General features: G+C 48.4%; 1 protein-coding gene across 1 annotated transcript in view; it reads right to left on the bottom strand.

Annotated features, from left to right (window-relative positions):
* LOC138505070 (mucin-6) overlaps positions 1 to 16,421 on the bottom strand; it is a 58,114-nt gene that overhangs the window by 8,924 nt on the left and 32,769 nt on the right. Inside the window, exons 12-16 of the mRNA XM_069625393.1 lie at positions 15,357 to 15,467; positions 10,373 to 10,558; positions 7,345 to 7,584; positions 5,497 to 5,653; positions 1,878 to 2,024 (exon numbers count right to left, since the gene is read on the bottom strand). Of these exons, the coding sequence (XP_069481494.1) occupies positions 1,878 to 2,024; positions 5,497 to 5,653; positions 7,345 to 7,584; positions 10,373 to 10,558; positions 15,357 to 15,467 (841 nt within the window). The remainder of the gene's footprint in view (positions 1 to 1,877; positions 2,025 to 5,496; positions 5,654 to 7,344; positions 7,585 to 10,372; positions 10,559 to 15,356; positions 15,468 to 16,421) is intronic.

Here is a 16,421-nt window from a genome sequence, read left to right as displayed (position 1 = left end):
ATGGGCACATAGGTGTCTTCTTTTGCTGTGCCCTAATCTTTCAGGAGAAGGCCATACAGTTCCCTATACCAACCCCTTATCCGGTATACATCACTTTGGCTAAATGACAACTTTGTGAATAGGTTTTTGCTGCATTTTCTTGCCGCCTGTATATCACAAAGTGACACCTGAGCAAGTGATTTTCCACACCAAAATAATGTAGAGGGCAATTTCAAATAAGTTTGCTTTTCAATTAACCTTAATTCTTCTGTGACATCGCTTTTCTCCTTTCCCCTTATCTCCCTCTTGCCTTTTGGAAACCTTGGGCCTCGTTATAGGTTTGGTGGTATCCTGCTGGTAAATCTGGTGGGATATCACCAAACAGATCTACTGTTACTGGCACCTGGTCTCCTAGCATTACCGGCAGATTACAGATGCCAGTAGGGATAGGTAATTCCCCATTCCATAGAGTTACACAGGACTCCATGGGCGGAATTGCTGGTATTATCGGCAACGGTAATACTGGAATTTTGTGGTGGTGGCGTGCCAGAATTACCAGCAGTTGGGAGTTGCAGGTAAATCCGGCCACCCCACCACCAAATTTGTAGTTGGAGATGCAGGAAAAGTGGCGGTAATGGATTTTTTCCTGCACCGCCAAACTTGTAATGAGGCTTTTTCCCAGCCTTGTCATTCTCCTACACGGACACACCCTTCTCCCAACTCCTAGCTCTGTCACCGCTCGTCTTTGTTATGTCGCTCTTAGATCCCTTGTCACTCCACCAGCCCACATCCCACCCCCAGGCCTTGTTCCTCACCCAAGCCAAGCCCCTTTTTACTAACCAATGTGCTTCCTTATACCCATGCTGCTTTCCCATGCATGGCCTATCCCAAATCTTCGACCTCTGCCAACCTTCATACATTATCCACCTTTTGTTTAGTTTCCAAACCATCTTTCTCTGCCACCCATCCCGCGATCACGTCGTATTTTGCGCTCACCCCAAAATAATATCCTATGTTCCAATGGTGCACTGTGACCGAATTCCCCTGCTTCTAGTGCCCAATTAAATGATACTAAATGCACGGAGTGAAGAAATATGAAGGGCTAAACATGTGGCGTAAGGATGCACACAGGTCTTTGCGGCAAGCATGTCACTCACGGAGCGATCCCATCAGCTGAATCATCCTTCACTACTTGCTCACATAGTCCTTGGATATCTCCCACACCCTTTCTCCTTAATGACAGATGTTGGGATGATTACTACCCTGAGCTATTTTCTCTCTTGTGGTCTATCATGGCATCCTCATTGAATAATAAACTGTTTGGGCATTTGGCAACTGCAAAAATATATAGACAAATCCACACTCATCCATAAGTTCAGGAGATGCTGCAGATGAGGTGACTATCAGGGTCAAGATAGAAACCCGTTCTCCTGTTGAATTGTTGGCCACCACCATTTGAAAGGGATTCGCTGACATTGGGGCACTAACAAACCTACATGGCACAGGCAAGCAAAAACATAACCCCATCACCATCTGCTCCCTACCTCCTATACATACACACACATGCACCATAGTGTGTGCACATGTACTCACACACGATTGAGCATTTGTGGATACCTACACATGCACATGTGTGTATATGCATACACGCACACACACACACACACACTTGAGCATTTGTGGATACCTACACATGCACATGAGTGTATATGCATACACACACACACACACACACATGATTGAGCATTTGTGGATACCTACACATGCACATGAGTGTATATGCATACACACACACACATACACGCTTGAGCATTTGTGGATACCTACAAATGCACATGAGTGTATATGCATACACACACACACACACACGATTGAGCATTTGTGGGTGAGGCGCTCACCTTCAGTGTTGGATAGTGGATAGCTGTGTGGGGTGAAAGGGCACTGGCAAGGTTGGTAATGCCAAGTACAGTTCACATCTCCGGAGTACACGTAGGTATTGCTGGTGCCAACCTGCGTGTGAGTGTTTTCATAGTCACAGTACACAGCTGAAAACAATGAAAGAAAATCATGATTATCTTTTACCATCAGCAGTCCAAAATATACAGAGAAGCAGTAGAAAATAAGTGACACAGGGCGGCATGCACAGGAGAAAGCAAGGAGGCGGGCATAGATACCTTTCGGTCTCCCTTCTCTGAGGAGACACTAAGGAAATGGATGGCAGGGGACTAAAGCCTAGCATGTTCATTATTACCACTATTTATTAAACTGACTATCTGTGTAGTGCACACCATCACCTAAATTCTCTCTTGCTGCGTTCATAAAAGGGGTTATTGTGATCTAACTCAATGGTACCTCCTTTATAGACAACGCTCAGTGTTGGCAGTGGTCAAATGCAGAACAATACAGTTTTTTAGAAATGTATTAAGCTAGGAATTTCTAGAAGGTTATGTCTCTTAAACGTCCTTCGTTATGAAAGGGCAGAAGCAGTGCCCTTGTCGATGAGCTATGTAACATCTATGATGTTCCATCTTAAGCCTGAAATAGACAACCCTCAGAACGAATCCACGTGATCCGACCGCGGTTGAATTTACCGCGGCCAGAATGTTCGCATGAGAAAGGTGCGAACTACCAAAGGTTTGCATCTTTCTCATGCGAACATACGTACATACCCACAACCCCACCCACACCCACAACACACCCATGTCACACCCCCACCCACACACTCCACACATCCCCACCCACACCCCCAACATAAACCCCACCTACCTTCTCTTCATGCTGGGTCCTTACAGCGCCAGTTCCCTTTCACTTCTGTGATCGGGAACTGGTGCTGCAGGGTCCTTTTCTCTTTTTATCTTTTACAGGAGGCTGCAGGGTTTTCCCCCCGCAATCCCCGCTCACTATAGTGTTAAGTATAGGGAACAGGGTGTTGCGGGGGACACCCTTGCAGCCCCAGTTTTCTTTGTTTTGTTTTTAAACTTACCTGCAATGCTAGCACCAAAAGTTCAAACTTTTGGTGTTCGAACTTTTGGTGCTAGCATTTGTAGAACCTTTTGTACATGCGACCATTTAGATACAGTCTTTTTGTACAAAACCCTCAGAACTCGTATCCCTGAAATGCATCTGGCAATACCTGTTTTTAGAATTGAATCCGTGATCATTTGTTTTTCAAACAAAGGTTTGCAAAGGTTCATCTTCATAGGACATTGGGGATCATATGACATACAGCATTTATCGTTCTTGATCTATGCCTTTCAAGTGAGACCGGCTCTTCACAAGGAGCAAATTATCTAGTGAGAACTGTCTAAATAATACATACAGTGACAATGGGGGATTCTGAAAACTGCATCACTAGTATCATTAATCAAAAGGAAACCTCACCTATTGGCTCACCTCTGTTCTACAGTGTCCGGCTTTGTAATCAGATCTTGGAGGGTAGCAAAAGTATTCAGGTATAGGAATTTCTATAAGGTTTTATCTATTAGATACTTTCTTCGATGCTAGGCAGTGGGAGCAGCGACTCTGGACAATGGTCAAAGTAACACGTAGATCAAATCCTGCGACAAACAACAACACCCAGCAATCATATCCCTGATATACAAACAGTTTGCAAGTCCTTGCCGCCACTCTCTGATTGGTCATCATTTGAGGAACTGAGCTTCTGTGAATAGCTAGAACCCTCAAATTAGGGACTTACGAGATAGAAACCACGAGGCACCCTGTCGGGAGCGGTCTGAATGAAGAGCTTTCTATTACGTTTGTTCCCCTCGAACGCAGGTGAGACATTGGATTAGATATTAGATGTCTTCTTGTTTTACCTTGCAAAAGCCTTTATTGATATTATACACACTCTTTTGAATGTTCTTGCTAGATAATCGAACCCTGATGAAGAATCTGATTGACTCAAAACACGTGCAGAAAATATTCAGAAATGCACATGGGGTCCCTCCCTTTTGAGGGAGGCTGATGGAAAGGGCCCTTCATTTAGGGCTGTTTTAGCATCAGGTTGCACAAAGCGGGCCACTTTGCTGCAAAAGACATAACATTACAAATATTTGACATACGTTTAATGGTTATGAAAGTAATGCCTTAATTGAATCAACTAAATACCGTCAGGAAAGCTCAGATCCTATCCTACTATCAAAGGTCATCAAGCCCCAACCCGGTCCATATTTCTGTCCTCATTCAACCCCAAGCTCTGGGAAAGCCTCGCCCCAGACTCGCTGACTGCATGGAGTTCAGGATACGTCTAAGCACTGAACCACTCACACCAGCCACAGTGAAACCTCCCGTGGCAACGAGGGCTGCCTCCGCCTCCCTTGATCATGTCTATGAAACTCTACTGATGTTGTCCTTATTGCCTGCTGTTGTAGACTCTGGACTGCCGGCCACGGCAAAGCTATCACTGCATGTCACCCCCTCCTCCCCCTTTAGGCCCTACACTTCTCCCACATTCGTGTGCCTTCCTTCCCCAAACCCCAACACCCTTCTGCTGTGCACATTGGACTAACCAAGCATTTCCTGGAGCGCATTACTAAGAAATAAATAAACCGGAGGCCATTCAATGTGATGTAATGTTCACTGGCCTCTGGAGGTTCATTGGTAGAACGATGGCTGCATCGGTATAAAGAGGAAAACGCAAGCATGCCCTTGCGTATCTAAGACTAATGGTGAAAGTGTCTGCACTTAGAGAGAGGGTCAATGTCTCTAGAGTGTGGATGAAGGATGGAAACGTCTGTGTCAAAAGACATATTGATGGCTCTGGCCGAAGTCAAAATGGACGTGTATCTTAGACATGCTGTGCATTACCAATAGGAAGGATGGATGGGCCAGCGCAGAGAGGAAAGCTAGCCATGTATGTCCTGGGAAACGAGTCTGCAACATGCGAACCTCTAGATGTTTTGGACTACCACCCCCCTAATCCCTCACTGACTCTGCTGGCTATGGCGGGCGGGGTTTTATAGTTCAAAACATCTGAGGAGCCAAAGGTTTCAGGCCCCCTGCCCTAGGAGACAGGATAGGTGTGCTTGTATTTTGCGGAAGGATAGAGTCACCCTCCCATCCTTCCATATCTTTCCGTCATCCTAAAATGAAGAATGGATTTGCTCGGGGGAAGAAGAGGCATTGACGTGTCTGATTTACACGGGCCAGCTGATGCCTGAGAACTCAGTTGTAGGATGGCGGCATCTGTGCGAAGGAACATGATTGAGGCATCACTACTGGTAGAAACATTGAATACATCAGGACTCAATAGATCATACATATGAGTTGCTATGAAGGCTGTGTGTTGATGCGTGAGCTCGGTAGTAGGATATTTTTGGAAAAACCTATGTCTTAATGGCATTTGAAAGCTTCAGATGGTCCTCTATAGTCCCGATGAGAACAGGCAGAGTTCCAGGGTTTGGCTGCCTGACTGGAAAAGGCCATGCCAGAATGTTTGGTCTTTATAAATTGTGGGACACATTTGGTCAGTGGGGCCTCTTTGGCTTGTAGGGTTTGACCCTGGGTAGTACTTACGGCAGAAGTCAGGTCTCCTCCAGTCAATGCAGACCCCTTTGTCCAAGCATTTCTTGGCATACGCAGCGATGGCATCGCACAGGCACTCACAGTCCCCACCAGAGTCGCAGCCACAGGCATCGTGCAGGCACGCCTCATAATATGGCCCCTGGTACTCCTGAAAGAACCCAAAACAAGCCCCATTACACACTCAGTTGGCAGCAGCAAAAGGAGGAGCATCAGTATAGTAGGACTGCGGTCTGGAAAAGATCCCAGATATGGTCATGTCAGGAGTGTCGGGACGCGGGGCTAGCTAGCCTGCTGGCTGTAGCCCTTGAGCTTCTATCCGCGGTTACAACCATAAAACCCAGGGCTATAGCTCCCTAAGCCCACTCCTAGCAACGCCTGAGCAAGTAGGAGGGGCTTTGAAGGACAGGTATGACGCGTGGTCTGCTACTGCAGCCCTTTGGTAAGACCCTGGGAATTCTTGGATGCCACTTGGCGACACTAAGGCAGGTGATGTTGTGCATCTGGGAATCAAATGTAGCTTAGGTGACTCTGGACTTAGACAATGGACAGTGCATTTTAAATATTACTTTTAAATCAATAGGATTTCCCTAGCCAAAAAAAATAGTTCTCACTCATTTATCGTTTAATCCCTTCTTAATGTTCTGGGCTGCCAAGATTCCTCACAACGGCAGGTTAAATTCTCTACCTCGCGCCTCTTACGCAACACACTTGTTTACTTCTCTGGTAACCTATGCACTGCCTCCTTTTGTATTTTGAACTGTGATCCTGTGCCACCCATGCTATACCAAATGCTGCTCTCTGGCCTTCTTCTCATTGGCTCCTTTCAACGGGCCTTCCATAACATTGTGTGGGCTCCTTTGCTATGGGAAAATCTGTGGTGCAGGTGCAGTGGGAGCAGCTGAGCAAGGGTTGCAATGGCCTTTGCCATTTTTTTTCTGCCCACTTTGCACATTGTGCATGACGGATAGAACACAGAGAGTTGCCACATCCATGCAGTGTTGCTCAGGATGGTGGCTCTTTCTGTCAAGATTCACAGCACGCATGCGGTCAACTCACAGACTGCAGCCATGGCCGTGGATCCTCGGGAGAATACTCCAAATTCTTTGGGACCACTGGATGCAGTATCGCTCGGGCACACATGCGGGGTATTCGCTCATTCATCAGGTTGAGACTATATGTGTCACTATGCTCCTCTCCATATAGTAGGTAAAAGGCCTTACTGCTGTTAACACTATGGGTCACAGCATACCTTGTTCATCAGGGGTCAGTAATAGCTCACCAGCGCAAACTAGCATAGTCAATGATGATATAATATGATATTTATAATGCGCTTAATACCCAGAGGTTTCTAAGCACGGAACCGGGGATGGAACCTGTGTTGCTCCGTGTCGGCTTGCTTCTAAGGTGAGCACGTTTCCCTTGAGCTATACTCCCAAGACAGGATACTATGAGGGACCATGGGAGTCGTAGTCGAAAACCCCTGGAGAGGAGCAGCTTGCAGACCCCTGTTGTAAATCACATGGTGGAACGCTGCCCACATTGCAGTGCACCACCGTGAATCACTTTACTCTTTGTAGAGTATACTGTGGCACACTGTCCCCAATGAAGCCATGCATATAATGGGTGAATTTGCTTAATGTAATTGATATTGTGTGATACAGAGCATGATCTCCAGTAGCATGGCACGTGGGTCATACTCCCACCCAAAAGATACACCCTTAGTATTCCCCCATGTTCTGTTCAGCACTTCACTTTGTGTTCTCAATCTGCCACGAAAGATATACTTGGAAGCCATGTCTTGTCAAGGTGGCAAATGCATTGCAGCTTTGTGACACTTACCAGGCTGTGGCAGGGATCAAAAGTTTTGCTGTTGATGATGGCACAGTTCTTCTGCGCCCACACACTGCGGTATGGGTTCTTGCTGCAGGGGTCCACCACATAGTTCACATCGCCACACACGGGGTTCTCTTTCCAGCTATTGACAAAGCTTAGCATGTTGGGGGCCACATATTTGCTGCGGGTCTCATAGTCATCCTTCTGGTTTCCATTGTAGTTGCCGCAAAGTCCGCAGATGGCATCCTGAAAAGAAAAGGAAATGTCAGAGAGGCTCAGCAGTTGGGGATTGGGTGAAGGGACACTTGAGTGGGCCTACACAGGCTTTGGTACTAAATCGTCAGCTCTGAATATTATTTTATGCCCATCTCCTTCTTCACCTCACTCTGGCCTTCCTCCTTGGGCTCTCCCCCTGCGCCTTCAGCTCAAGCCAGAAACCTTGGAGTCATCTTCGACTCCTCGCTCTCCTTCCTTCTCACACTCAGGACATTGCCAAGAAGTCCTACTTTCAGCTATTCCTTCTCAAAGGAATTTTACCATTTTATCACTTTCCCTCAGAGGATCAATGTGACCCAAGCCCTAGTTCTCTCTGGCTTGACTACTGCAATAGCCCCCTCCTGAATCTACCATCTTCCACTCTACAACCCCTCCAGCTAATCCACAATAGGGCAGCAAGTCTTATCCTTGGCCTTAAGCCCAAGTACCGCATCTCTCCTGCACTAAAAAGTATTCACTGGCTTGCGGTTGCTGCACAGATTAAATTCAAATCCCTCTGCATCATCCACAAGGCTGTCTGGGCCCAGGGACCACACTATCTTCAACTTTATCTCACTAAATACTCTCCCTCTAGATCCCTACGTTCCTCTGGCACCAACTCTCTGTGTGTAAAGCGTTTTGTTAAACAGAGAGTAGGTGGATGTTCACTTTCCTCAGCGGGCTCCCTCCTCTGGAATAGCCTCCCCCTCCCTCTACGCCTTGAGCAGGATCTTCTCAGATTCCGGAAGCTCCTTAATACTCTCCTCTTTTCCTCCTTCTTCCCTTCTTCTCTCCTCTGCTAATCACACAGTTGCTTCGATCGGTGCCCTGGGCCCTTATGCATCCTCGGGGCTCTGACCTCCCACGCCAATCCTGTCCAGCTCCTGTCTATCCACAGCACTTGCATCTGCACACCCTCAGCCCTGAAGGTTTGCAGTTACACCCCTCGCAGCCACAGCCCGTGTAGCACTCAACATTCCTAGCACTTCATCTGTGGCTCACTCATGATCCCGGACTCTCCAGCACTTACCCCCTCTTCCCTCTTCCTTGCTGCACTTGCACTTTCTGAATACTCATAAGGCATAGTAGTAATACTCATAAGTCCCTTCTACCTTTTTCTCCCCTCTGCTCTTAAATATTGTGTATTTTATGTTTTTTTCACCACCCTTGCTCCTTTGAAACTCTATTTTCTTATTGTATAAGCGTCTAACCTAACAAGCAAACAATAAAATAAAAAATAATAAATCTTTGCTATGTGATCTTCGAGCCATCAAGTAAAGGATCTCCATTTCCTTACCTAGGAATGGTGGGGTAGGAACTTTTCTAGATTCAATAGTACTAATTTCAACAAGATTTTGGTAAATATATACGCTTCATGAAGATCTGTGGCTATTGTGGCCTTATTACATGGGATGAGAGGTCAATCCCCGCATCTTGGCAATTTGGAAGCCAAAGTATCGATTTGTTGGAAATGTGGGCAATAGAAGTATTTCGGAGACTGGGGGCAACTGTGCCAATTTCTAAGACATTTGGGGCAATTATCGACCTCCTTGGGGTATTACATAACGGTTTCATTTGATTAAGCTTTATAATCAATATCCACATCAGTGCGCTTTCTAGTTAATCACAGAACCTGAGATGCCCCTGCCTATGGGCTTCAAATTTAGAGAGTTGTCTTTTTGGGGGGGAGTGGGGGGCACCCACTTAACCCAGGCACCCACCCACTCTGTACATTAATATCTGCAGATCCACATCAGTGAGATTTCTAGTTAATCACAGAACCTTTGTTAAATACGGGGTTAAATACGGGGAGACCAGAGATGCCCCTGCCTATGGGCTTCAAAATTAGAGAGTTCTCTTTTTTTTCCGGGGGGCTGGCACCCACTTAACCCAGGCACGCACCCACTCTGTACATTAATAGCTGCAGGTCTGTCATGGGTATTACACTACCGGTAGTGACCTCTTTTTGCACAGCTGGGGCAGCTTGTTTGTATGGATTTCTGTTGTTGGTTGCATTTGTAGGGCTCTGTGTGTACGTAGGGCGTCTTCTTGTAGAACATGCCAAGTTGAGATCACTCTGAATCGCTGACGTGTCAACGTCACCAGGGAAAGAATCATGGTGATCTTCCCTACGGTTCTGCTCCAAGATACTTCAGACCCCCCTCTATTGGGAAAGAGGCTGCTACCAACCTGAGGATCTTTTAGTCCGGGAGCTCTTGGCGCATCTCATTAGCAAGCAGGCTGTTCAACAGCGGCGATTGCTGCCGCTGGGTCCATTGGCCAAGGACACCAACTAGTTTCTGTGCTGCCACCAGAAAGCAGCTAGAGGTCAGCAGCATTCCTTGTCCTTCATGGTTCAAGCAGCTCCCGGACTCTGAGGTGAAATGTGGATCAACTAAGAAAAAGGAGCAAGCTGAGAGGACCCCTTAACTCCATGGGCTGACCCGAAAATACCCCTGCCCTATATTCCTTCAATTGCTTTAGCTTTGAAGCATATAACTTGAGTTTTCAGTCAACTATTTTCTGTTGGAATCCAATGAACCACTCCATTGGTTATTAAATGATGTGACAATGCTCTTTTCTCCAGACTGTTGAGGGCCCTCAATGGTGGCACCAGAGGGGAGCGAGGAGCTCGTTTACCAATAGCAGCCGAGAAAGAAGCCTGTTGTATTTGCTGCATTTATATGTGCCCTGAGTGCACTTGCCGATGGAATGGGAAGGGTTTGCCGCTGCACCCCGGAAGGCCCTCCCTCCCCAGGAAGTGCCTCCATCTTGTTACCTGCTGGAGCTTGAAGAGCTTGATGAAGACGTTCATGTTCTTGTTCCAGAGCAGAGAGATGATGAACCTGCCCGGGATGGTGATGTCGAAAGTCATGAACAGGTTGTTTTTTGACACTCGGATGTTGGGGTCATGAACATTCGGGGTTATGGTGTAATCCTCCTCCGACAGCTGGAGAATCGTCGCCTGTGAAGGAGATGTGAGTCAGAGCGTCATTTCTTGAGCCACGATGAGTCAAGATTCTCCAATAAATGCGTTTGGAAAACTTGTCTAGAAGCTGAGCAATGGCACAAAACTAAACCAAAACCACATAATGTAGAGAATGACGCGCAAGTCAAGGTGAGATGGTGACTGCATGCATGATATATATGTAGACTGGTTCTATTGCCCACTCTTTGGTGTCAGAACGGTTGACTTGTGTTGCACTAGTGCCTGAGTGCTGACGCCATGTAGTCAGAATGCTGGCCTTGCGGCAGTGAACCCCTGATTTTCCGGTGTAGGAGCACTGGATGTGCATGGCTCTCTCTACCGAGATCTTAGATTTCTGGAGGTAGATGTTACCGTGAAGGCCTTGTACGCTACGGGATGGTCCTGGGCCAGGCATTGTGGTGCACAGATGTTCACTCCTGATGCTTTAGTGGGAGTGAGGCGGGACATGGTATAACTTCTGCTGTTCGACACATGCTCTGTGCCGTGTGGCAATCACATTGTTCTGGGGCCAGCACACAACTCCTGTTTCTCTGGTGTCTGTACATGACTCCAGCTGCTCTAGTGTCAGTGAGTGACTCCTGTTTCTCTGGTGTCTGTACATGACTTCAGCTGCTCTAGTGTCAGTGAGTGACTCCTGTTTCTCTGGTGTCTGTACATGACTCCAGCTGCTCTAGTGTCACTGAGTGACTGCTGCAGCAGCTCTCCTGCTGCTGTAATGCAAGTTCACAAATCCTGCTATTCGGGTTACAGGACACGAATCTTGCTGCTCTTTGTCTGTGCATAACTCCTGCTGCTTTAGTGCCAGTGATTCACTCCTGATGCCCTAGTGCCAGTGATTCACTCCTGATGCCCTGGCTCCTGTTGCTTTTGTGTCAATGCATGACGTCTGCTGCTGTAGTGCCACTGCCTGACTACTCCTGCTCTAGTTCCGCTGCATGTTTCCTGTTGTTCTGGTGTGAATGCCCGGCTCTTTCTGCTATGGTGCCACTGCCTGCCTCCTGCTTCTCTAGTGCCAGTACATGACTTCTGCTGCTGTCATGTGCCAGTGCATCGCTTTTGCTGGACTAGAGCCAGCGCATATGTCCTGCTACTCGTGTGTCAGTGCATGACTCCTGCAGCACGTGTGTCAGTGCATGAAGTCTACTGCTCCAGTACCACTGCCTGTATGCTGATGGTCTAGTGCCAGGGCATGACTCCTGGTGCCCTATTGTTGGCGCTTGGCTCCTGGTTCTCTGTTGTCAGTGCATGACTACTGCTGCTCTCATGGCAGTTCATGACTTCTGCTGCTCTAATTTCAGTGCATGATTCCTGCCGTTGTAGTGTCAGTGCCTGGCTCCTGATACTCTTGTGCCACTGCCCGACTCCTGCTGCTCTTGGCCCACTGCATGACTTCTGCTGCTCTAGTGCCAGTGCATGACTTCTGCTGCTCTAGTGCCAGTGCATGACTTCTGCTGCTCTAGTGCCAGTTCATGACTTCTGTTGCTATAGTGTCAGTGCCTGGCTCCTTCTACTCTAGTGCCAGTGGATGCCTTCCGCTGCTCTTGTGTCAGTGCCTGACTCCTGTTGCTCTTGTGTCAGTGCCTCCTTCCTGCTGTTCTTGTGTCAGTGCCTCCTTCCTGCTGTTCTTGTGTCAGTGGATGATTCCTGGTGCTCTAGTGCCAGTTCATGACTTCTGTTGCTATAGTGTGAGTGCCTGACTCCTGCTGCTCTTGTGCCAGTGCATGACTTCTGCTACTCTAGTGCCAGTGCATGACTTCTGCTGCTCTTGTGTCAGTGCCTGACTCCTGCTGCTCTTGTGTCAGTGCCTGACTCCTGCTGCTCTTGTGTCAGTGCCTGCTTCCTGCGGCTCTTGTGTCAGTGCATGACTGCTGATGCTCTATTATCAGGGCATGATTCCTGCTGCTCTTGTGGCAGTGCCTGCTTCCTGCTGTTCTAGTGTCAGTGCCTGGCTCCTGCTGCTCTTGTGCCACTGCCTGACTCCTGCTGCTCTAGTGCCAGCGCATGACTTCTGCTGCTCTAGTGTCACTGCCTGACCTCTGCTGCTCTAGTGCTGGTGCACAACTTCTGTTGCTATAGTGTCAGTGCCTGACTGGTGCTGCTCTAGTGCCACTGCCTGACTGTTGCTGCTCTAGTGCCAATGCATGACTTCTGCTCGTATAGTGCCAGTGCATGACTCCTGGTGCTCTATAATTACTGGTGCATGACTCCTGCTGCTCTAGTGCCACTGCCTGGCTGCTGCTGCTCTAATGGCAATGCATGCCAACTGCTGGTATAGTGCCAGTGCATGACTCCTGGTGGTCTATTATCAGTGCCTGCTTCCTGCTGTTCTAGTGTCAGTGCCCGGCAACTGCTGCTCTTGTGTCACTGTCTGACTCCTGCTGCTCTAGTGCCAGAGCATGACTTCTGCTGCTATAGTGTCAGTGTCTGGCTCATGCTGCTCTAGTGCCACTGTACGGCTCCTGCTGCTCTTGTGGCACTGCCTGACTTCTGCTGCTCTACTGCTGGTGCACGACTTCTGTTGCTGTGGTGTCAGTGCCTGGCTCCTTCTGCTCTAGTGTCAGTGCCTGACTCGTGCTGGTCTAGTACCAATGCATGACATCTGCTGGTATAGTGCCAGCACAATGCTTCTGGTGCTCTATTATTAGTGGTGCATGACTCCTGATGCTCTAGTGTCAGTGCTTGACCCCTGCTGCTCTAGTGCCACTGCCTGACTGATGCTGCCCTAATGCCAATGCATGACATCTGCTGGTATAATGCCAGTGCATGCCTCCTGGTGCTATATTATCAGTTCAAGACTCCTGCTGCTCTTGTGTCAGTGCCTGACTCCTGCTGCTCTAGTGCCACTGCCTGACTGCTGCTGCTCTAGTACCAATGCATGACATCTGCTGCTCTTGTGCCACTGCCTGACTCCTGCTGCTCTAGTGCCAGTGCATGACTTCTGCTGCTATAGTGTCAGTGTGTGGCTCATGCTGCTCTAGTGCCACTACCTGACTTCTTCTGATGCACGACTTCTGTTGCTATGGTGTCAGTGCCTGGCTCCTTCTGCTCTAGTGTCAGTGCCTGACTGCTACTGCTCTAGTGCCACTGCCTGACTGCTGCTGGTATAGTGTCAGTGCATACCTCCTGGTGCTATATTATCAGTGCAAGACTCCTGCTGCTCTTGTGGCAGTGCCTGCTTCCTGCTGTTCTAGTGTCAGTGCCTGACTCCTGCTGCTCTAGTGCCACTGCCTGACTGCTGCTGCTCTAGTGCCAATGCATGACATCTGCTCATATAGTGCCAGTGCATGACTCCTGGTGCTCTATAATTACTGGTGCATGACTCCTGCTGCTCTAGTGCCACTGCCTGGCTGCTGCTGCTCTAATGCCAATGCATGCCAACTGCATGTGCATGACTCCTGGTGCTCTATTATCAGTGCCTGCTTCCTGCTGTTCTAGTGTCAGTGCCCGGCAACTGCTGCTCTTGTGTCACTGTCTGACTCCTGCTGCTCTAGTGCCAGTGCATGACTTCTGCTGCTATAGAGTCAGTGTCTGGCTCATGCTGCTCTAGTGCCACTGTACGGCTCCTGCTGCTCTTGTGCCACTGCCTGACTTCTGCTGCTCTACTGCTGGTGCACGACTTCTGTTGCTATAGTGTCAGTGCCTGGCTCCTTCTGCTCTAGTGTCAGTGCCTGACTGCTGCTGCTCTAGTACCAATACATGACATCTGCTGGTATAGTGTCAGTGCATGCCTCCAGGTGCTATATTATCAGTGCAAGACTCCTGCTGCTCTTGTGTCAGTGCCTGCTTCCTGCTGCTCTTGTGTCAGTGCATGACTCCTGGTGCTCTATTATCAGTGCATGACTCCTGCTGCTCTTGTGTCAGTGCCTGCTTCCTGCTGCTCTTGTGTCATTGCATGACTCCTGCTGCTTTAGTGCCAGTGCATGACTTCTGCTGCTATAGTATCAGTGCCCGGCTCATGCTGCTCTAGTGCCACTGCCTGACTTCTGCTGCTCTAGTGCTGGTGCACAACTTCTGTTGCTATAGTGTCATTGCCTGGCTCCTTCTGCTCTAGTGTCAGTGCCTGACTCCTGCTGCTCCAGTGCCACTGCCTGACTGCTGCTGCTCTAATGCCAATGCATGCCATCTGCTGGTATAGTACCAGTGCATGGCTCCTGGTGCTATATTATCAGTGCAAGACTCCTGCTGCTTTTGTGTCAGTGCCTGACTCCTGCTGCCCTTGTGTCAGTGCCTGCTTCCTGCTGCTCTTGTGTCAGTGCATGACTCCTGGTGCTCTATTATCAGTCCATGACTCCTGCTGCTCTTGTGTCAGTGCCTGCTTGCTGCTGCTCTTGCTTGTGTCAGTGCATGACTCCTGGTGCTCTAGTGTCAGTGCGTGACGTCTGCTGATCTAGTCAGTGCATGACCGATGGTGCTCTACTGCCAGTGCATGTTTCCTGCTTCCTTAGTGCCACTGCATGACTCCTGCTGCTCTAGTGTCAGTGCATGTCTCCTGCTGTCAGTGCATGCTTCCTGTTGCTCTAGTGTCACTGCATGACTCCTGCTGCTATAGTGTCAGTGCATGCTTATGTTGCTCTAGTGTCAGTGCAAGACTCCTGCTGCTCTAGTAGCAGTGTGTGGAGCGTGTGCTGCTCTTTTGTTGAGGTACGGTAGCAGCAGTAGGAGAGTTGTACATCTGCACAGGGTGTTATCCCATCAAGGGACACCCGCGTCTATACCCTATGGTGAGCCGGGATTTCACAGTGAGTAGTAAGTAGAAAAGCAGTAGCGTGCTTACGCCGATGGAGATCCGGATTGCCCTCGAGCAGGTAACACCTAACCGCCCACAGACAACATTTTCCGTCACAATTTTGAAGGTAGAGAGAGAGTTGTTCACGCCACAGCCATCCTATTAAAGAGAGTCACAGATTATTGTTATGCTTTAAAAGATTTGCATATGAAGAACATGACAAAGGCATGTGAGCATGAATTTAAGGTTGACTGCAAAGCTTGATCTGCGTGCACCTCACTGTCCCATCTAGACTCAAGACATGGCAAACTCAATCTCATTCCAGGGAGAGGAAGACTGGCCTATGGGAGCTTTTCCATTAAGGGCAGTGCCTCTGAAATGTCCAATAGGACCTGAGGAGAGTCTTGCATATCAGGCTGTCTAAAACCACGTACCAGATGGTCGAGACCAAAATACCTGATGTTTTTATTGCACAGGATAACATCGGACTGGTGAAGATCTGCACGCGTCATTGGGGAAGAAGAGACACAAAGTCAAGAGCTGCTGCCTCTCCCACTTGAGGAAAGAAGAAACCCCAAATATCTTCCTGGGACACCACCCTTCCTTAGTCCTAAAGCCGACTTCAATTTATAAGGTGGAAGAGATGTGGGCGTATTACCATATCCTCTTGCCGCCATCATATATAGCCAGCAGTCTCTTTATTTAGGTACCCCTCTTAAAGGGTATGCCACATTTGGCTCCCCTGATGTTTTGAACTACAATTCCCATCAGTCCAAGACAGCATATTCAATGCTGAGGGGTCATGGGAGTGGTAGTCCAGTACATCTAGAGAGCCACAAGTTGCAGAACTTAAAAAGCAGTGTCAATTAATACAGCACCAAGCAATGCTGTCCTTAGTCTGACTTTCTCTGCTCCTTTCAACCCACTAGAGAATGCCCTCTCTCAGCCTCTTTCCCCTCCCCTGATACCGTTTAATAAATACTCTGAATTGAGAATTGAATACATCTGAGATGTGTTTGAGATGCGCTGTACTGTCCACCCCTCCATGCACCCCACAACACCTAAATTGTGTATGTTTTCAAGAGCAGATTGGCTCCATCCAGATAAAATGGC

This window comes from Ambystoma mexicanum, chromosome 11 (assembly GCF_040938575.1).
Source record: "Ambystoma mexicanum isolate Mex_15411 chromosome 11, UKY_AmexF1_1, whole genome shotgun sequence".
NCBI classification, from domain to species: domain Eukaryota; kingdom Metazoa; phylum Chordata; class Amphibia; order Caudata; family Ambystomatidae; genus Ambystoma; species Ambystoma mexicanum.
The sequence above is the reverse complement of the archived record's forward strand: the minus strand, read 5'-3'. Positions and strand labels throughout refer to the sequence as shown.